Here is a 23,560-nt window from a genome sequence, read left to right on the forward strand (position 1 = left end):
TTCAGGCTGTTGTCTGGCTGGAACACTATGTCATCCTTTTCATACCCATAATACTCGAGTGTATGAAATAATTTGTCTTGTAGGATGCTCACATATAGCTCAGCATTGAGACCACCATTAATCCTGGTCAAGTATCCAACACCTTTGGCTGTGAAGCAACAGCAATATCATCAGGCTTCCTCCGCCGACTTGATGTTTCCTTCAATTTCTCTTTTTCCCTTGCTTCTTTCAGACAAATTTGCACCCATCTGGGCCTAGTCTAAAGACTTTCGTCTCATCGCTCCAAATCACCCGTATCCAATCTTCTACTGTCCACTTTTCTTTCTTTTTTGCAAACTCGAGCCAACGCTTCTAATGACAATATTGAAGTCGAGGCTTCTTCACCTTTTTTCGAGCCACCATTCCAGACTTGTGTAATGTGCAACACATGGTGCTTGCTTGGACGTCTGTTATCTCACTATTATGAAGCATACGAGCCACCACCACTGCCGTGTTTGTCACTCCAGAACTGATAGACCTTGTGATGAGCTGACTTATTTACTCCGATTTTTTGCCTGGACGTCCATCACTTGACTTTGGAATAGATGGACAGACTTCATTTCATATTCTTCCAACTGTCATGGCACTCACATGATGCAGTATGGCCATTTTCTTGGCTGAGAGACCACTATTAATGAGGTGAATGATGCTGTTTCTCTTTTCTTGTCAAATCTTCTTCATGACTGCTCCTTAGTTCTAACCAGTGACCTTTAGCTTGGGAGTCAACCTAAAAACACCTTAAGCTATTAGGGAATGTGAGAACAGGTTATATTTTGTAGTATACAGGAAGAAAAAGATTTTTCCACCACCAGGAGCAAAACAGTAACAGTGCAGTGACATGACAAGAATCTGCATAACTAGTCATATGCTAAATAGTTGCAAAGCAATTTTATGTATGAGATAGCCAAGATAATTGTCTATAAAATGATGGTAGTCATTAGTGGATGGTGAGATATGGAGCATGAAAGTCAAAAGTTCAAAACATTATTACCCTTTTGCTTGTCAGTGCATGTATGTCAAGGTGTCATAAGGTTCCTGGTGTAGAAAATGCAAATGTGGATCCCCAAGGGGTTCCGACCTGGTAACTTGAGAAATACCTGATGTACCCTGCCTGATAAAGGGTTGTAATAAGGAATGAGATTTGCAGAAGCAGTGTTTGTTGGATCTGGAATGTTCTGATAAACCTATTTCAGTCAAACCTGTCAGATTGTTGTTCGATTTCCTTAAATAAATCAGGAGGGACTAGCATGGTTTGTATAAAAGCAAAGGCATGGAATGTAGCTGCCATTTTGTGGAGAATCTGGATAGTAAATGGACATCACAGCTCACAGCTTAGCCATAGAGATAGGGAGAGAAAATCATAAAACACCAAAGGAATACGCCCAAAGGATACTTCAGGATGATTCAGCCTCTGTCGGTTAAATTGGATCCTATGGATACATTTTAGGTATGCTTCACCCAGATGGAAGCAGAGCCTTGGAAGATGTCTGGCAGTAAAATGAGGAAAACCCAATGAGACTTATTAACCATATTCTAAATTCCTTATGACATGTCTTGCAGTAGAGGGATTGGCGCCTGTAAGCCGTGGCATGTCTTGTTTTCGGATGAGAGAGTGAATTTGCCCGCTCAGCATACCAGAAGATGAAATTAAGTAATTAAATCAAGAGATGAGATTAAATAATTTAATTAAGATGGGACCACTGTTTTACATCATGTAATAATAAAAGGATTGCATGTAATTTTAAAGAGAACCTGTCAGCTCTACTGAGATGTCTGCTTTAGTAAATACATTTGTATTGGTATGAAATAAAAATGTTGAAGCTTGTTTTTTTCAGAATTTTACATTACGCCGATCCTCTATACGTCCTCCTGTAGTTATTTGAATAAATTGACAACATACTCTGACGCTGTCAGCACTGACTGGACAGTGTCAACATATGTTTCTACCTTTTTTTCTCTAGAAACAGAACAACTCTTTTCCATAGGCTGTGCCTGGTATTGCAGTTATTTATTTATTATGCTTTGCTTTATATTGCCATCATATTCCGTAACGCTTTATCAACATTATCATCACTTATCATCATTGTCCCCATCAGGGCTCACAATTTAAATTCCCTATCAGAATGTCTTTGGAGTGTGGGAGGAAACCGGAATATCTGGAGGAAACCCATACAAACACGGAGAGGAAATACAAACCCCTTGCAGATGTTGTCCTTGGTGGGATTTGAACCCAGGACCGCAGAGCTGCAAAGCAACAGTGCTAACCACTGAGCCAGCATGCTGACCTTTAATGACCATATCCATACCTCCCAACTGTCCCTGATCCAGTGGGACAGTCTCAAATTTGGGAAACTTTCTTGCTGTCACAGAAGGGACCTTCAAGACTTGTGACATTCTCATGTGACTTGAAGATCCTTGCAGGACCTCCAGGCGCTATCTAGACTGCCAGCTGAGACAAGTAACACAGGAGCAAGGATGTGAGAGGCCAGTGTGACGCTTGTGTAGGGGCAGCAATCTGTGTGGGGGTGAGAAAATGTACTCTGGGGGCATCATACTGTGCATTTGGATGTATGGGGGCATCATACTGTGTTGTAGAAGTGTGGAGGCATTAGCTTACATGTGTTTTTTCATTGTGCTTTTGATTTTTTTATTGCATTTTTGACACTACAGTTTTGGTTTGTTTTTGTTGTCATGTTTTCGAGACTTCCTGGTATTTGGCTATGATAAAACTTTATTGTGCGGATTACATTTGTTTTTAGTGTGTTTCTGCTATGGAAACACGCGTGTGCTTTCTACCAGCAGATTTTCCTCATCTGATGCAAGTCTATGGCCAAAATCTGCACATAAAATGCATATTTACCGCAAAAAATTGTCATGTTACGGATTTGAAACTTGCAGCGCATGTCAGTTTACGCTGAGTAAAAAAAAGCTCAGTGGGCATGAGATTTCTACAAATCCCATCCACTTCACTAGAACTGTAGGGCACTGCAATCTTTGTAAAACAAAAATATTTAGTATAAAAAAATAACCAGAAACTCATTGTGGGAACTTAGCTGCAATACCAGACACAACCCATTGACAGATGTGGCACTGTTTTTTTGTAGAAAGCAGCCATGTTTTGTCATCTCTGGTTGAGTTGCAGCTGAAAAATGCATCAATAAAAGTGTAAAAAGACTACATGCAGTTTTGGATGACTTGCCACCATGACATATGGTAGGAGCCCTACTACAGATTTTGCATTGAGGCTCAGGAGCTTCATGTCATATCTCTATACGTCCGGCAGACGTTGATCTAAACATGACAGCTCGGCGCCCAGTCAGCAGGTGTTTTCTATTACAAACGTCACCGGTGTTTGGAGCTCGCATACCTTAGGGCAGTCTCTACTTCAAACATGTCATCAGTAATTCTAGATTTATGCAGCTTTGGCCTTTGACAAATCCTCACAAATCTGTAGAATTCTCGTAAAACCCAATCTATAATAAACAATGTAAATTGCAGCTAAAATGCTGGGAGTTATGGGACTGTGAACTGCTACTATTGGTCATCTGCTGTGGGTAACTATAGGGGGGAGAGACAAAGTGCCCCCCTATAGAGTGTGTTATAAACCTTTCCTAGAGGTCCTGCAGAGATTCTAGAACACTTCGCATGGCACAGAAATTAATATTACAGCCAAATCCTATATTTAGGACCACATTCACATACTGCTTCCTACCCCTTAAATGTGCACCTGGATATTAGGGCTCTTTCTAATGTTGGAGCATCCTGATGCCATGCTCAGGAAATTTTATGGAACACTTTACATGGATCGCCCCCAGTAGGGCCGTGGGGTACCCAGCACCGGGTCCTTCCGTTTTCTATGGGGGATGTCACGGTGGCTGACCCGGTCCGTGGCCCTTAGGGGTGTCCAGTAAAAGGAATAGTCTTTAAAGGGATAGTGTTCGTGACGCCACCTGTGGTATTAAGTCAGGGTGACCGACGCTGCTTAGGAGTCTGCTGGGGTGATGTTATGGCAGCTAGATGGAATACCTTCCCACACGTGAAGTGTTTCCCCAGGGTTTCCCAGAGTGTAGGTGGTGATGGTGGATGATGTGAGGCGCAGTGAATAACGAGGATACAAGGCTGCAGTCTCTTTACCTTTTACTGAAGGCTTCAGTGTCCACAGACTAGGGCCCCGGATCACGGGGTAGGCAGAGTCCGGTTGGTCTGAAGGCAAATACAGAGTCTCCTTATCCAGGTGGAATGCAATAGCCTTCCTATGGGCACAGCAACACAGTAGGTCCTCACTTGCTTAAGCTCTAATGAGGTCCTCACTGTTATTACTCTTCTCTCTCTGTTCCCCGTGGTCGGATAGAACAAAACCCGTATGACTGATGGCCTGAGGCTTGTTTATAGGGACCCTAGAGACGCCCCAACCCCCACAAGTTGCCACCTGTCTTCTTAGGTATTAAGGTCGGGCAGCCAACTTGGAATTAACTGTCCTGCCAGTCTCTGAAGCAATGGCGTAGAGCACTTTACTCCCTCGGTGTTCTGGCTACCGGAACGCGCACCAGAAGGATGTCGCTTCTCTTCGGTCACTATCCTCTCTGGTATTCACTTGTTGCTATGCCTTTCTCACTCACTACAACACGCTTCCTTTCAATGTCTCTCTCTTTGGATGCTGCCGCACGTGGGGCAGGCGCAGCTCCATGGACCCTCGTCTTCCACAGACGGCAGTCTAGATCTGGATGGAACCCACTCCAGCCAGCTTCTGCCAAACTCCGTCGGGAACTGACTGTGCGAAGCCCAGTCAGCTTCTGCCTAACTTCCTAACCAACCCACCAGTTTTACCTATCTGTGAGGAGTGGCCTAATAGATAGAACCTTTGCTCCCCCTGGTGTACTGGAGTGTGAAGTGTGTGGTGTGTCGTTGTGATACCTGGACAGGAGATCTCCTTTATTGCCTCCAGACGTAATATCACTCCCCCTGGTGGAGGAACAATACTACTGCAGCAACCAGGACTCTGGGGCGCTGCACACGCATCGTTTTTGGAAGCTTCGGCAAGGTCTTTACTTCTTCTCCTTGATGAAACTGGAGAGTTAGCAAGTTTGATTATAAATGACTAGCTATTGAACCCGTTCTACGCCCGGGTGGCGAGCATTTATATTGGTATATGGTCTCCATCCTGGTATGTGCTGCTCCCATCTTGCTCTCCCATCCTGTCATGTGCTGCTCCATCCTGCGCCCCCATCCTGTCATGTGCTGCTCCACCGTGTCATGTGCTGCTCCATCCTGCATCCCCATCCTGTCATGTGCTGCTCCACCGTGTCATGTGCTGCTCCATCCTGCGCCCCATCCTGTCATGTGCTGCTCCACCGTGTCATGTGCTGCTCCATCCTGCATCCCCATCCTGTCATGTGCTCCCATCCTGCGCCCCCATCCTATCACGTGCTGCTCCATCCTGCTCCCCCATCATTGCGGGCGGCTGTGCGGAGTGCGGGCGGCTGTGCGGAGTGCGGGCGGCTGTGCGGAGTGCGGGCGGCTGTGCGGAGTGCGGGCGGCTGTGCTGAGTGCGGGCGGCTGTGCTGAGTGCGGGCGGCTGTGCTGAGTGCGGGCGGCTGTGCGGAGTGCGGGCGGCTGTGCGGAGTGCGGGCGGCTGTGCGGAGTGCGGGCGGCTGTGCGGAGTGCGGGCGGCTGTGCGGAGTGCGGGTGTGCTGAGTGCGGGCGGCTGTGCTGAGTGCGGGCGGCTGTGCTGAGTGCGGGCGGCTGTGCGTGGAGCTGCTGGGTGCAGTGGCTGTGCTGGGTGCAGCGGCTGTGTGTGGCTGTGGGCGGCGGCTGTGGGCGGCTGTGCTGGGTGCGGCGGCTGTGCTGGGTGCGGCGGCTGTGCGTGGCTGTGCTGGGTGCGGCGGCTGTGCTGGGTGCGGCGGCTGTGGGTGGCTGTGGGGGGCAGTGGCTGTGCGTGGCTCTAGGCGGCTGTGCGTGGCTGTGGGCGGCTGTGCGTGGCTGTGCTGGGTGCGGCGGCTGTGGACGGCTGTGCTGGGTGCGGTGGCTGTGCTGGGTGCGGCGGCTGTGCGTGGCTGTGCTGGGTGCAGCGGCTGTGCTGGGTGCGGCGGCTGTGCTGGGTGCAGCGGCTGTGCGTGGCTGTAGGCGGCTGTGCGTGGCTGTGGGCGGCTGTGCGTGGCTGTGGGCGGCTGTGTTGAGTGCGGCGGCTGTGCTGAGTGCGGGCGGCTGTATGTGGCGCGGCTGTACGTGGCTGTGCTGGGTGCGGGCGGCTGTGGGTGGCTGTGCTGGGTGCGGCGGCTGTGGACGGCTGTGCTAGGTGCGGCGGCTGTGCTGGGTGCGGCGGCTGTGCGTGGCTGTAGGCGGCTGTGTGTGGCTGTAGGCGGCTGTGCGTGGCTGTGCTGGGTGCGGCGGCTGTGGACGGCTGTGCTGGGTGCGGTGGCTGTGCTGGGTGCGGCGGCTGTGTGTGGCTGTGGGCGGCTGTGCGTGGCTGTGCTGGGTGCGGCGGCTGTGCTCGGTGCGGCGGCTGTGCTGGGTGCGGCGGCTGTGCGTGGCTGTGCTGGTTGCGGTGGCTGTGGTGGGTGCGGCGGCTGTGGGTGGCTGTGCTGGGTGCGGCGGCTGTACTGGGTGCGGCGGCTGTGGGCGGCTGTGCGTGGCTGTGGGCGGCTGTGCGTGGCTGTGCTGGGTGCGGCGGCTGTGGACGGCTGTGCTGAGTGCGGCGGCTGTGCTGGGTGCGGCGGCTGTGCGTGGCTGTGCTGGGTGTGGCGGCTGTGCTGGGTGTGGCGGCTGTGCTGGGTGCGGCGGCTGTGCTGGGTGCGGCGGCTGTGCGTGGCTGTGGGCGGCTGTGCATGGCTGTGCTGGGTGCGGCGGCTGTGCTGGGTGCGGCTGCTGTGCGTGGCTGTGCTGGGGGCGGCGGATGTGCTGGGTGCGGCGGCTGTGCGTGGCTGTAGGCGCCTGTGCGTGGCTGTGGGCGGCTGTGCGTGGCTGTGCTGGGTGCAGCGGCTGTGCGTGGCTGTAGGCGGCTGTGCTGGGTGCGGCGGCTGTGCGTGGCTGTGCTGGGTGCGGTGGCTGTGGTGGGTGAGGCGGCTGTGGGTGGCTGTGCGTAGCTGTGCTGGGTGCGGCGGCTGTACTGGGTGCGGCGGCTGTGCGTGGCTGTGGGCGGCTGTGCTGGGTGCGGCGGCTGTGCGTGGCTGTGGACGTAAGTGGCGTAAGTAACAAATAGCTGTGGCATGAAGTGCCACAGCCTCATGGCACAGCAATTTGTTACTTGCGGAGGGTGAGTATACTTACCTGTCCCGTTCCACCGACGCCATTCCGGGCCATGACTATCCCCCTGCTCCCGGAATCGGCGCCTGCGCAGTCCGCGCTTTCCGGCGCCATTTTCTTGAAGACATTGCAGTGTGTCTTCAAGAAAATGGCGCCGGAAAGCGCGGACCGCGCAGGCGCCTTTTCCGGCACCAGGAGGATAGATTTTCTGTGTCCTCCTGGTGCCGGAAAAGGCGCCTGCGCAGTCCGCGCTTTCCGGCGCCATTTTCTTGAAGACACACTGCAATGTGTCTTCAAGAAAATGGCGCCGGAAAGCGCGGACTGCGCAGGCGCCGATTCCGGGAGCAGGGGGATAGTCATGGCCCGGAATGGCGTCGGTGGAACGGGACAGGTAAGTATACTCACCCTCCGCCTCCTGGCTCGTCCCTGTTTCTCTGTTGGAGATCGCGGTGTGCGTTCAGCGCTTACGCATACCGCGATCTCCTGGGAGCGTCGCTCTGTGGGGTCCAGACTGCGCCGGCGCTTGCGCTTGCGCAGTCTATAAAGGCTTCGGACAGAGTGACGCTCCCAGCGTTATATTATAGATGTATGATTGTTGGGGGGGGGGTCTGTAACAGGTACCTATCACACCTATGAACTTGCTACGGTCTGTTTTAAATGGACATGGGTTTAAAGATATGGATACATGATCAGCATGTTGAGGCCTGAAAAGGCCAAAAGTCCACTTTGACTTGGCCACATTTAGATACAAAGGAAGGGCATACTTTCCAACTTCATTGATGGCTGCCAGAAAGTTTTCTATTTAACCGCCAAGCCCCATTACTCACCCGCTTAATGTGTGTTTGGATGCTGAGTCTGATGATGCACCATCTTCAGGTTACATATAGGAAACCTTTGGCAAGTGCTGATTTATGGGAGGTTAAGTAGGGTACAGAAGATTTCCCAACTATTTCAGAATTCCAGGACGCTGCTCCTGTTTTTAGGAGCCCCCTAGACTTTCCAGGAGAGTTGGAAAGTAAAGCCCCCCTCACACCCATATACTGCTTATAATGTTGACTGAACATGCCAATATCAACTGGTTAGGCCAACAGGCTACTGTGTACGGGAGCCCCGATTCTCTGATATGTCTGATTTTGGACTGCCAATATTTTTGTTGCCCCAGAAATAAGCCACCATGAAGACAGAAGTCTAGCAGTGGCTTTCTCATGGAGGATACAGGAGACGTCGGCAGAGCGAGTGATTTCATATATGGACAAATTGGGCAAGATAACTGATAGACAACCAATTAGCTGAACCATTGTTCAGCCAATGTCTATCTAAAGTGTAGGGCAATGAACTGAACATTTGCCTGATGGAGGAAAACCTAGTTAGGCATGTCTCATTGGTCAGATATGCCACGTACTTACTGATTTCATCTTACTTATTACTTCAGCTTTTGAAAAGTGTTTAGTTGCTGACTAAATCTCCTAATTATCAGTAGTGGTAATGACTAAATAAACCTCAATATTCCATTACTTTTCAATTAAGGTTTGGATGTGATTCCTCATAAGGACTGAATTCCCATTTGAGTTTGGAAGCATAAATGTGAGCTCCCCAGCCCGTGCTCGGGGAGAGGCTGTGTATTTAGTGTTTATAGTTTAATACCACTTGTCTCACTGGTATTAGAGTGATTTGCCTCGTTAACTTATCCCATTAAAACTCTTCACTTTAATAGTTCCTTGGCTTGTGAGTCAGAAGAGCGCGGATCTTGGACTCATTCCTGGTGAGGGATTATCCTACTGCTCTCCGTCTTCTTGCCGTAACTGGTAAAATCAGGGGTGGTGGCCATACCCAGAACAATAGGGACTATGACGGTCAGGAAGGTGTAAAACTAACTTCAATGTCACATGTTCCCTTCACTTAATGTTGTTATGGCTGTTATTATTACCATGATTGATGGCCAATGTAATGCATGTGCAGGAAGCTGTATAAGACTTCCAAATACAGTGCCACATCTGTCCACAGGTTATATGTAGTATTGCATCTTTGCCCCATTTACTTCAATTGTGCTGAATTTTCAGGGCCAGCTCCAAGTTTATGAACCCATAGAACCTCTCTTCACTTTTCATTTTTCCTTATCTCCTTCCTCAAGCTGTAACTCGCTTCATTTTTTGGCTAATAGCATTGTATAAGGGCTTGTTTCTTTTAGGTATGTGCCATACGTTTTACCATTCACAGTTTGATGTCCATTTGTGGTTTTCTGATCTTTTTATTCCATTTCTTTGGGAAGCAAAGTGACCGAAAAAACAGGGATTTTGCCATTTCAATTTTTATTTCCAATATATATATATATATATATTTTTTTCATTTTTTTATTGGTCCCCATAGGAACCAGGTATCCATTCATAGCCTTTACAATACACTTTAATATTGAAACATTGCAGTATATTGTGAAAGCTTCCCGAAATTGGGATTGCTGACTACTCGTAGTATGGCCTCATTCAGCATCTGATTTTCCCATAATAGTGCTATGCTGTGCATGGATAGCACCCGTACTTGTGATGGTCTATGAGGCCATTCACATGTCCGTGATTTTTCGCACGGAAAATCACGAAGACGTTTCCGATTTTTATCTAAGGGTCGTATCAAGATCATTAATGCAAGTCAATGGGTCAGTGAAAAAATTGTACAGCACTTGGATGACATCCGAGTGCAGTCTGATTTTAACCCCTTCCCGACATGTGACGGAATAGTACGTCACATGTCGGGACCCCCGCTTTGATGTGCGCTCCGGCGGTGAGCGCACATCAAAGTCGCGACATGTCAGCTGTTTTTTACAGCTGACATGTGCGCGCAATAGCGGCGGGTGAAATCGCGATCACCCGCCGCTATTAACTAGTTAAATGCCGCTGTCAAACGCAGACAGCGGCATTTAACTACCGCATCCGGCCGGATATGAGCGCATCGCCGACCCCCGTCACATGATCGGGGGTCGGCGATGCTCCTCCATTGTAACCATAGAGGTCCTTGAGACCTCTATGGTTACTGATCGCCGGTGGCTGTGAGCGCCACCCTGTGGTCGGCGCTCACAGCACACCTGCATTTCTCCTACATAACAGCGATCTGATGATCGCTGTTATGTAGCAGAGCCGATCGGGCTGTGCCTGCTTCTAGCCTCCCATGGAGGCTATAGAAGCATGGCAAAAGTAAAAAAAAAAAGTTTTTAAAAATGTGAAAAAAATTAAAAAAATATAAAAGTTTAAATCACCCCCCTTTCGCCCCAATCAAAATAAATCAATAAAAAAAAAACCCAACCTACACATATTTGGTATCGCCGCGTTCAGAATCGCCCGATCTATCAATAAAAAAAAAGCATTAACCTGATCGCTAAATGGCGTAATGAGAAAAAAATTCGAAACGCCAGATTTACGTTTTTTTTGGTCGCCACGACATTGCATTAAAATGCAATAACGGGCGATCAAAAGAACGTATCTACACCAAAATGCTATCATTAAAAACGCCAGCTCGGCACGCAAAAAATAAGCCCTCACCTGACCCCAGATCACGAAAAATGGAGACGCTACGAGTATCGGAAAATGGCGCAATTTTGTTTTGTTTTGTTTTTTGCAAAGTTTGGAATTTTTTTTCACCACTTAGGTGAAAAATAACCTAGTCATGTTAGGTGTCTATGAACTCGTACTGACCTGGAGAATCATAATGGCAGGTCAGTTTTAGCATTTAGTGAACCTAGCAAAATAGGCAAGCAAAAAACAAGTGTGGGATTGCACTTTTTTTGCAATTTCACTGCACTTGGAATTTTTTTCCCATTTTCTAGTACATGACATGCTAAAACCAATGATGTCGTTCAAAAGTACAACTCGTCCCGCAAAAAATAAGCCCTCACATGGCCAAATTGACGGAAAAATAAAAAAGTTATGGCTCTGGGAAGGAGGGGAGCGAAAAACGAAAACGGAAAAACGGAAAAAGCTCCGGGGGTGAAGGGGTTAACAGTCTGTTAGAATAGAGAAGGCGGACAAACTCACGAGAAAAATGAGTGCTGCTCGGACCACACTCTGATCAAACTGTGATCAAACTGTGATCAGAATAATTGGTCAGTTTTTCTCATATGTGGAAAAATTGAACGTATGAATGAGCCCTTATTATGATTATTAGCTAAAGAGCTGCTGGAGTACACAGTGTTACAATTACAATAGGTTTTTGATGTCCTAGCAGATTATGTTGGTTATATTTGTAAGGGGCAGTCTTCTTTTATTTTAGGGTGAGCCATGAGGTCATAAAAAAGGGTCTTCTTTTTGGCAATAACACTGCCACTCTTGTCTATAGGTCACATCTGGTATTGCAGTTCAGCTATACGATGTTGAGCTGCATAGTCAGGTGTAGACAAGGAAAAGTACACCTTTTTGAAGAAGAGAGTTTGGTTCACATACTAGACTTATACTTGAAAAAGATCAACATTTAAAGCGCTGTTCAAAATAATTATTTTCAGAAATTACAAGTTATTATGCTGTATCACTTAGACTAGAAGTTGATACCCAAATTTTTCGATATAGCATTTCTAACCTCATGGATAGATTTAGAATTGAATGATAAAGCACTTGTTTCCTGCAGCCACCACTAGAGGGAGTATGCATAGTACACAGTGAGCTTCTAGGCTCCCTCTAGTGGTGACTACAGGTAGCCGGGAGTTTATTATCTATATCTATGCAGTGGATTTGGAGCTCAGTCTCACAAAAACGGAGCTCCAAGTGCTATAAAGATATAATAAGAAATTAATCAGCACAGAATTTTGTGCCTAAAAATGGCATGGGGTTAAAAGCTAAACATTTACTTTAATCCTATCATGAAAATGCATGTAGAATATTCTGAAAACCTGCAGGTAATATGCCACTATCTCATTCACCAATAAATTTCAAAATGTAATTTAAAATCATCAAATTTGCTTGAAAATTGAAATGTCTCCATAATCAGACCATTGCCCAGCCCTTGCATGAGCAAATTCGATCCTTCCTGAATCTGTCCTCCCATTGCACTCATTAAGGGAATATTAGAGACAATTCTGCATCTGCTACAGTGAATATTATCTCCTTCTTCTCAAGGTCACAGTCAAGGACACAAGAAGAAGAAGGCAGGGTGCCATTGATTTTGAAGTAATGAGGTTTATATTATGGCAGATGGAATCCAGATTTTGATTTGAAGGACATAAAGAGAGGCCCCCTAAGGGGGGCACAGCACTGATCAGGTCTGGGGCGCAGCTGCCGAGTTAACCCCTTTAATTCATCAGGACAGGAGGGATATCACATAAAGTGATGTGGAAAGTGAAACAAACCCGAGCCGTTCTATACAAGACATAGAAGTAAAGAGAATGCTGAGCTGCAGTACATGAATAATGCATATATATATATATATAAATATGTGTCCAATTGATCTAAGGTCACTTACTGTCAAGACAGGGTTCACAGACAGTCTGGTTCACCCCACATTCTTGTGCGACACCTTCTCCGGATCCGCAGGCTTTACAGCATTCTCCACTCTTGGTGTATTGCCCCGTTGGGCAGTCTTCTGCACCCACCAACAACTAAGGAGACACATGAGACCTTGATCAATTTCAAATATATATTTTTTCTCAATCTCTCTTTCTATGTGTGTCATATCAGTATATAATACCTATCTCATTATATCTACGGTAACTACTTATCAATCTATCTCATTATCTATCTGTCTATCTATCACATACAGTATCTATCTCATATATACAGTGGATTAAATAAACAACTCCATCCAATCCACACAGGCAAAGATATCAAACCATAGATGTCAATAAATTAATCTATGTGTAATAATGAGAAATGACACAGAGAAAACGTATTGAATACATGAAGAAAGAGAAGTGCAAAAAGCCATGGAAAGTCATGACACCAGCAGAAATCTATCAGTAATTAGAAAACAATCCTGCCATTTAGTGAAAAATATCAGCTGGTTCAACTGATGGCCTATAAAAAGGTGTCTCATTACCAAGGTGCCATATAAGAAGCATTTAATGATGGGTAAAACCAGAGAGTTATCTCAAGACCTTTGCAACCTTACTGTTGTAAAACATGCTGATGGCATTGGTTACAGTTGAATTTTGAAACTACTGAAGGTTACAGTGAGCACTGTTAGGGCCATCATACAGAAGTAGAAATGACATGTTTTCACCATGAACTGGCCACAACTAGGTGCTCTCCTCAAAATATCAGACATATGAGTTAAAAGAATTATCAGATGAGTTGTCCAAGAGGCCAAGGACCTCCTTTGGAGAGCTACAGAAAGACCTTGAATCAGCAGGTACAATTGTTTTAAAGAAAATAATAAATACTGCACTTAACCTCCATGGCCTGTATGCATGCTCACCACGCAAGACTCCATTGCTGAACAAAAAACATGTTCAAGCAGATTTACAGTTTGCTCAACAATATTTAAACAAACCTGGGAGAATACAGACTGGCAAGATGAGATCAAAATTTAACTCGGATGCCATAATACGCACCATGTGTGGAGGCCAAAAGACACTGCATATCACCCCAAAAGCACCATACCAACAGTGAAGTTTTTAAGCGAGAACATCATGCTGTGGGGCTGTTTTTCAGCCTACGGCAACTGAAGAAAGGATGAAAGGACAAATGTACCCACATATTCTTGAAAAAAATATGCTGCCATCTAGCTAGATGATGAAAATGAAATGAGGGCGCACGTTTCGGCAAGATAATGATCCCAAACACACAGCCAAGAAAACTCTCAGTTACTGTAGTTTCAGAGAAAGAAAATAAAGCTGCTAGAATGGCCCAGCCAATCACCGGACCTAAATCTAATAGAAAATTTATGGAAGGAAGTAAAGCTCAGAGTTCTTTAAAGGAGCCCACAGGACCGTCAGCATTGGAAGAGTGTTTGTGTGGAAGAATGAGCCAAAATAACACCTGAGCAATACATGCGACTAGTTTCTCCATACAGGAGGCGACTTGAAGCTGTCATCACCAACAAAAGTCTTTGCACTAAATATTAATTACACTTCAGCATCATTTCTACCATATCTATCTTTCAACCTATGGGGTGCACCCTCTTTTTCTCCTGTATGTTATTATTATTATCATCCATTTGCCACTTTTTTCTTTATCTATCTAGCTATCAAATATTTATTGATGTTGTGTATTTATTAGTGATGAGCGAATATACTCGTTACTCGAGATTTCCCAAGCACGCTCGGGTGTCCTCCGAGTATTTTTTAGTGCTCGGAGATTTAGTTTTCACCGCAGCAGCTGAATGATTTACATCTGATAGCCAGCATAAGTACATGTGGGGGTTGCCTGGTTGCTAGGGAACCCCCACATGTAATCAAGCTGGCTAATAGATGTAAATCATTCAGCTGCGGCAATAAAAACGAAATCTCCGAGCACTAAAAAATACTCGGAGGACACCCGAGCGTGCTTGGGAAATCTCGAGTAACGAGTATATTCGCTCATCACTAGTATTTATCTATAGAGATGATAAGCGGGGCCCTTCCTTTGATTGATGTCCATAACCTCATTTTCCATGAAACTGGCCCTGATTAGGAGAACGGTATTTGCCCTTCAGCAGCTGTAGCGCAGTCACATAATGTCGGTCTTTGGAGGAGTCTTAGATTTTCCAACTGTCGCTTACAATGAATAAACTCGTAATGATAGCGTTAAAGGAAATGTTTGTTCACATAAAATCCTCCATGAAACTGCATTACAGGGGGTGATGTTCAGTACCCCCAACTTGTCATCACCTCCCTCCAATGGGAAATGCTCTGCAGCTGGGTAAAGAATTAGGAATTTCATGACTTCAAAGACTTTGAAGCCTGTGTAGAATGAAAGAAACATGCAAGCCAAAACTGAGTTTCTCACTTTTCAACTCTGACCCATCAGGGGTTCTTTTGCAGAGGAGATCAGAGCCGTTGTCTCCTACTTCTGGGCATTTGGTTGTATTTAAAAAGGGGCAATTCCAATTATAACATTTTGATTAGAAATTTGCTGTTTGAACAGTTCCATATAGGGGTTGTCCAGGACTCACATATTGATGTATCGATGATCTATCCATAGGATAGGTCATCGACATGAAATTGGTGGGGTTCTCACACCCGGCACCCCGACTGATCAACAGATCAGCAATATACGCTGTGAAGTGGTGCGGCTTATCCCCAATCATGTAAAGCGCTGTCTTGTATTACAGAAACATGACTGCTTTTTTCCCAAAACAGCGCCTCACCTGCCCACAAGTTGTGTGTGGTATTGCACATCAGCCAGATTTGTTTCAGTCAAGCTGAGCTACTAAATCATTGGACAGTTGTGTCACTGTTTCTGTAAGAAACTAGCCATTTTTTTTTCCAAATTCTGTACAATCATTTTTACTAGTCACAACATAAAAATAAACCTACATTGGTTTTCATATAAAACAGCAGCAATAAACAACATGGACAGTAAAGTGACATGACTGTGGATCACTAATAGAATTACAGCGGGAGGCACTGGACTGATGTCCTTCCAATTAGTAGGAGTGTTTTCCAGTCAGTGAGCCATCTTCTAATGACCCAGGCTCCTAATAAACCAGACCAATTTGCCATGAGACACAGGACAGCTTTCCAATAATCAAGCTGCTCTTTTTTCCCACACTCAGCATGGTAATAAATATACGCAAATTACTTCATAGAGCAGCGGTTTCCAATATCCTCCCCCTCCCCCCATCCAACCGGCCATGTCTTAATAACATCCTCACACAGATGGCCGAGCCATTAGTGCAGGTAGATATGTCACTGACCACCTGTGGTTACCACTTATCCGGGTAATACGGCAAAATGGGGGTGTGGAGCTGTTGCTACCATTATAATGGTACATGGTAGCTGGGAGTATTGGGGACCAGGACATTTCATGTCTTACTAAAGCAAAAAGGGGATAGATAGATGGATAGATAGATAGATAGATAGATAGATAGATAGATAGATAGATAGATAGATAGATATGAGATAGATAGATAGATAGATAGATATGGGATAGATAGATAGATAGATAGATAGATAGATAGATAGATAGATAGATAGATAGATAGATAGATAGATAGATAGCACTGGAGACTTCTAAGGTGGCCAGCAATGAGTCCAGACCTGAATCCCATAGAACACCTGTGGAGAGATCTAAAAATGGCAGTTTGGAGAAGGCACGCTTCAAATATCAGGGACCTGGAGCAGTTTGCCAAAGAAGAATGGTCTAAAATTCCAGCAGAGCATTGTAAGAAACTCATTGATGGTTACCGGAAGCGGTTGGTCGCAGTTATTTTGGCTAAAGGTTGTACAACCAAGTATTAGGCTGAGGGTGCCAATACTTTTGTCTGGCCCATTTTTGGAGTTTTGTGTGAAATGATCAATGTTTTGCTTTTTGCTTCATTCCCTTTTGTGTTTTTTCATTTAAGACAAATTAAATGAAGATAATAATACCAAAAAATTTGTGTTTGCAATCATTTTCAGGAAGAAACTGAATATTATCTGACAGAATTGCAGGGGTGTCAATACTTTTGGCCACAACTGTAGATAGAAGATACATATATAGATATGGGATAGATAACAGATAGATATGAGAGAGAGAGATAATAGATAGATTGATATATATGAGATAGATAGATATAGGGGTTGGACAAAATAATGGAAACACCTGGAAATAAGAAAAGTTAGTTTAATATGGTGTAGGTCCACCTTTTGCGGCGATTACAGCCTCAATTCTCCGAGGTATGGATTCATACAAGGTGTGAATTGTTTCCAAAGGAATTGTAGCCCATTCTGCAGTTAAAACACCCTCCAGTTCTTTGAGCGACGATGGCGGTGGAAATCGACGTCTAACTTGAATCTCTAAAATCGACCATAAATGCTCAATAATGTTGAGGTCTGGGGATTGTGGGGGCCAGATGAGATGCTCAACTTCATTAGAATGTTCCTCGTGCCATGCTTTAATGATTCTAGCTGTATGAATTGGTGCATTATCATCCTGAAAGATGGCGTTCCCCTCCAGGAACAGTGCTTGAACCATTGGGTGCACTCGGTTGCCCAAAATGCCTAAATAATCTCAGCTGTTAATTCTTCCATGAAGGGATATCATTGGCCCGGCGGATCTCCACGAAATAGCACCCCAGATCATCACAGAACCTCCGCCATGTTTTACGGTTGGGAGAAGGCAGTCTGGATAGAATGCTTCTTTCGGCTGTCTCCAAACGTACACTCGGCCGAAATAGGGTAAACGATGATTCGTCTGAGAATATCACATGTTTCCACTGCTCGAGGGACCAATTCTGGAGGTTTCTACACCACTCTAAACGCTTGGAAACATTTGTCATTGAGAGCAGCAGTTTTCTAATTGCAGCTCTTCCGTGGAATCCAGATTTGTGCAGCTCCCGACGAACAGTTTTCGTGGAAACTGGGTTCTGTAGGTGTTCATTGAGCTCAGCAGTGATTTTCTGAGCCGTGGTCTTGCGATCCTCTCTCACAATTCGCTTTAGAGTCCAACGGTCTCTCTCAGTCAACTTCGACTTTCGGCCGGACCTGTGCTTTGCTGCGGACGTTTTTCCTTCTCTTTCAAACACAATCATTACTTTGGAGACAGTACCTCTTGACACGCCAAGCTTTAGGGCACTTTCTGTTAGCGCCTGCCATACGAGCACCAACAATTTGGCCTCTTTGAAAATTCGAGAGGTCTGCCATTGGTATCAGGTTCTCATCTATGTTCTTACAATTATGCAAAACAAACAGTTAATTTACATACACATATCACATAACACAAATAATCAACTACAAAACATTACCATATGTCACGGTTTGCATGTTTATCACATGTTCGAAGATTATGATGCCAAAACGTTAGGTGTTTCCATTATTTTGTCCAACCCCTGTAGATAGATATGTGACAGATAGATAGATAGATATGAGATAGATAGATAGATAGATAGATAGATAGATAGTTGAACTGGAGTGCTGCCTGATTTTTTTCCCATTTATATTTTGCATTGGACAACCGCATTATTCAGGAAGTATTGCACCCAAAATCTGCTCAAGTTTGTGCCGCTATCTGTCTTTTCTATTTAGATAGATAGATATGTGATAGATATGATATAGATAGATAGATATGTGATAAATAGATATGAGAAAGATGATAGATAGATAGATAGATAGATAGATAGATGATAGATAGATAGATAGATAGATTGATAGACAGATAGATAGAGAGATATGTGATAGATAGTTAGATATATTATTATCTCTGTCCAGGAGCTGCAGCACTTTCTCGTGGCTGCACAGCCCCTCTGCTTCTTTCCCCTCTGTCTCTCTGACAGGAACTAACTCACTTTTCCTCCAAACCACAATATATATAGGGGAGTCACCTAGGAATAGGATCAAAAGCTCCCCCTTGTGGCCTGGAGTGTGAACATGTTGCATGCTTGTGTTTACCTGGTGAAAGTTATCCTTCCTTGCCTCCAAGAGTTACATCACTCTCCCCGTGAGGAAAGCAATGCTACTGTGACGACCAGGACCCTGGGGCGCCACAGATAGGTAGATAGATATGAAAGATAGATAGATATGAGATAGATATGAGATAGATAGACAGATATGTAATAGATGGATGGATAGATAGATAAATGAAAAAAAAAACACTGACATGACCGTGGCAACGCATAATAGTCCAACAAAGATGGCAGCCCTCCAGAAATTCAGGTAAAATGAAAAGAAGTTCCTTTTATTGACCCATATCCAGTGATGTGCAACGTTTCAGGGACAAATAGATAAGAGATAGATAAGGCCCCATACCCATTTGCCTAATGTCAGTTCAGTCAAACCTGCCTAGATCCCTGTGTGTAGCCACCTGCCTAATGTGCACAGGGGCCCCAAACTCTTCCCAACTGATGATTTTTAGGGGAGATAAGGATATGGCATGTTTGATTTTGGACTTCAATCCTTTTGTTCTCTGGTAGATAAGCTGCTGTCAGAGATGTCTCTCTTGTAAAGCGCTGCGGAATATGTTGGCGCTATATAAATAAAATTATTATTATTATTATTGTAGAGAACACAGGAGGAGTGCAAAGCGTTCCTGTGTGTGGGAGCATTGGGCGAGAAAACCGCCGACCAAATAATAGGCTGAACCATTGTTTGGCTGACAACTAAAGAGAATGGGGGGCTTCTAGCCAGAATAATGGATGGATAGATAGATAGATAGATAGATAGATAGATAGATAGATAGATAGATAGATAGATAGATAGATAGATAGAAATGGGGGTCAGTACATCCGCCAATGAGATGTGTTGAGCCCTGTTATCTTTTCACAGTCTGGTCATCTGAGGATGTTCTGACGTGATGGACCAGCTTGACTCTGATTTACAGGATTCATCTGAATTCTCGGGTTTCAGTAGGTTTCCCTTGGAGTATAATAATAATATAATATATATATATATATATATATATATATATATATATATATATATTTTTTTTTAAAATTTATTAATACTAATATATTATATAATGTCCTGCCTGTGTTCCTGGCGCTATCTCCTGGCATTCTCCCCAACAGCAGAGGACTAGTGTTAGCAGCAGTGACAAATGCTGAGGCTTATAGTTCTTAGTGGCCCCATTGTTACCCCCAGATTGCTACTTGAGCTCATGACAGCTGCTTAATTCCAACTGCAAAAGCCACAAGGAGAATATTTAATATTTAAAAGAATCTTTTAACATAGGATAATATACAATGATCAGCCATAACAATAAAACCAGACTCATTTTGCGTATGTTCTCATGCCAACAAAATAGCATCCTGCCATTCGAGGAATAGACTGTACAAGGCCTCTGAAGTTGTCTTGTGGTATGTGGCATCAAAATCCAAGCAAAAGATCCTTTAAGTCTTGTAATTTGCTAGGTGGCACCTCCATGGATTTGCTCGTTTGTTCAGCACATTTAGGAATTTGGGGGCCAAGTCAATCACCTTAAATACTCTAGTCCCATAACATCTTATGGATTCACCCAACTACATAAGACTATAGAGCTATTGGGTGTTCCTACTATTTCCCCGCAGTATTTTGCCCCTCATAAGTGACCCTACGCTCATTTCATTCTTACGTGTGGTATTTTTGTTATGATAAATTATAAGTATCACGTATCAGCGCAGTCTCTCCAAACGTAGCTGTTTAAAGATGGGATCATAGACTGATGCAATATTTACATTCCCCCCGAAACACCAGGCCTTTTTCATTAGTTTTAGATTCTTAGCACTCAATTTACTGGGAAAACGAGCTCTTCCACAAATAAACAAAATCATTATACCCCCTAGTTATAACTTTTTATGTGGTTTCTGTGGGAGGATATTTTATTAGTTTCTGGAACATTTTAGAAAAAGTCGATTTCCACCTAAAATATAAAATGTAGTTATGGCTGTGAGAAGGGGTAAACCAGCTAGGTGACCGGTTTTAGTCCATTTAGATGAGCCAAATCAAAGCGCAAGCATCTATAGGAAGCTCATCTAAATAGGCCATAAATCACCCAACAAATCAGTAAATCGTTTTTTCGCCAGGTATGATGATGTTTATGCCTGCATAAAACCATGACTGGCATCACGCCGTGTAAAGAGGAGATGTGCTGCCATATGATATATGATACTCTATTTGGATAAAATAATTATATTAATGATCATTCTGTCCTCATCACTGTTTGGTTGGCCTCTGTAAACAGGACTGTAAAAGACCAACGTGCAAGACTGAAGGCACAAGTATGTGCAGGACCTGTTGTAGTGTCATCTGCACCAGAAAAGGTCATGTGGCCTTATATGTGCAGATCCTGAAGCCAAAGGGTAGAGAAGATACAGAGGAGGCAGTTGTAAGCATCTGTTGGGTTCTGTAGTTTGAGGGTTTGGTCTAGGAAACCTTTATAGATAGAGAGCTAGTCACTTTGACCTTGAGTCAACTAGAGATCTGTTATTGTAGTCACCTGTAATGTGTCAAGCCCATCGGAAGAACCTATGGTGCACTAGTGGGCCACTCTGACTCTGGAGTAAGTGGTTCCAGGGCAAGAGAAGATAAACTATATTAAGAGACTAGTTGTGTTTGGTCCTTTAGCTTATTCATTGATTCATAGATACTAAAGTAGGACATGATTTTTTCAAAGAGGCAAAAAGACTAGAATTTCTTTAAAGCCTTCCTTTAAATTTTGACATTCCAATCTCATGTGCAGAATAGACACACTTCTAACATTGTAATAACAGCCTATAAACAAATAAAAGAAGTACATGTAATAAGGGCCATCCAGATGTGCCTTGTGGGAAACACATAAAAGCTAAAATTATATTAATATACTTAGGGAAGTGTTGGAGCTTAACTGAGACAACAGATGGACTTTGGTTTATGGATACTACTGATACCCACAGTCTTTTGTGCCCTGCGTATTCACATTTCATACAAGCCTATGCTTATCCCTAAGAGCTTAGTGATTATATAAACCAGCTATATATGCCAGAAATCATGAGCATGTACTGAACTTATCTGTAGATCATTTCAATCGAAACCCGTGATGTCTAGCTCGGCTTCAAGGTCATGTCTTATTGTCTTTATATCAATCAATACCTGGATGTTTGCATACTTTTTCTTTCTTGGTGTTTCTGTACGGTTTACCAGATTGAATCTCATGGTTGTCAACGATATACCAACAGAAATACTAAGGTCACCAACATCGTTTTAGACAGACCTAAAAAAAATCTTGCTTCTCTAAATTAAATGTTCTTCGAGAAGTATAAAAAAAGGAAAGTTTAGTTTCAGAAGGCAGAAGGTCACGTCGATGTGGCTACCTTGAACACACCCATTAAAAAGATGTTTTAACAGTGTCCAACAGAAAGTTGAAGTTCATGAGAATATTGACCTGATGCAGTCAATCCATAGCAGCTGCTCGATAGATGTGGCTGATTTGGTCACACAGATGCATGGTATGTCAGTGGTGGATATATGATAGGTGCAGCTTGCAGGGGCCCAGGTTAGGGTGCCCATTTCCACCTCCAAAGAAGTTTGAATTGTGCATTATCATGAGCTATTGGACTGCAAATGGCCCCTATATAGTTCTTGCACAGAGGCCCTTTTCTATATGTGTCTGTCAGTGCGGTATGTGCAGCATCTATGACTACGTAGAAGCCAGACAAGGTTGAGTTTATACCTCTTTCTCATGGATGGGTGGTAATGCTACATGTAACCCCCAACAGTAGCATAGAAGAGAATTGGCCCAAGCATCATGCACGATCTCTTGTACAAGGCATCTTGGCCTATATTGTCTACACCAATGTTCGTCAATCTAAAAATATAAAGTCTCATAAATCCTGACATGTATCTTACTAAGGTCAAAGTCACCCAGTGTCACATATTAAAACCTTTCATGATGGGTGGGCAGGAATGTAGACGTTCGCTTATTTGTCCAGCAGTTACATATGTTTATTGAATGGATTGTGAGTAATTGAGCTGCCACGTTCCATGTGTTGATCTTACCATTGGTCAACCAAAACGTCTGTAACTCAAATTGGACACTGTCTTTCTAACACATCTAGACAAGCCACTTACTGTTTCAATAAAGGCCATCAATACATTCAACTAGCATAGTCGAAAAATATGTTTATGCTTTATTTAGGCATGTGGTCCATTCATAAACACACGTAATATAAGATCTACCTACATAATACAAGCTACAAAGAAAACATGAGAGACTTTAAAACGAAATAATACAATTAGGCATACTTACCTGCTCTTACCACTATGATTCTCCCCAAAAGAGCAGGCCTTGACCTCTGAGACCTGGGATTGGAACATAGCATCCAGTCAGCTGACCGCTGCAGCCAATCTCAGTCATTAGCGGACAGGTGATGAAAGAATGAGACACCTGCCCTAGGTTTTAGGAGGTAAGAGCAGGTGAATAGGTTTGATTTTATTATTTTAAAGACATCCCTACTGTAGGTACATTTTACTAAGAGGTTGGACATCTCTTATTATCAGATACACACTCATATTATATGGCCAATTTGGAAAGTGGCCACAGAAGACATCTTTGGAAGATTTGGAAAATGTTTTCCCTGTGGTGGTATTGCAAGGACATTGTAACACTTTCTGGCAGGTTCCTCTATAGAGTACAGCTGGTCATAGAAGGTCCAAGCAGTAGGACATCCTCTGCTAAGATTGTCAAGGGACCCTTTCGTGGAAGAGTAACTTAAGGCTCATGGATCCCTATTCAAG

The 23,560-nt window shown here is 44.2% G+C and overlaps 1 protein-coding gene across 2 annotated transcripts in view; it reads right to left on the reverse strand.

Annotated features, from left to right (window-relative positions):
* The window catches only part of NGFR (nerve growth factor receptor), a 79,595-nt gene that overhangs the window by 34,747 nt on the left and 21,288 nt on the right, over window positions 1–23,560 (reverse strand). For both annotated transcript variants that reach the window (XM_077252581.1, XM_077252582.1), the window contains exon 2: window positions 12,721–12,856. In XM_077252581.1, the coding sequence (XP_077108696.1) occupies window positions 12,721–12,856 (136 nt within the window). The remainder of the gene's footprint in view (window positions 1–12,720; window positions 12,857–23,560) is intronic.

Source organism: Ranitomeya variabilis, chromosome 4 (genome assembly GCF_051348905.1).
Source record: "Ranitomeya variabilis isolate aRanVar5 chromosome 4, aRanVar5.hap1, whole genome shotgun sequence".
Lineage (NCBI taxonomy): Eukaryota > Metazoa > Chordata > Amphibia > Anura > Dendrobatidae > Ranitomeya > Ranitomeya variabilis.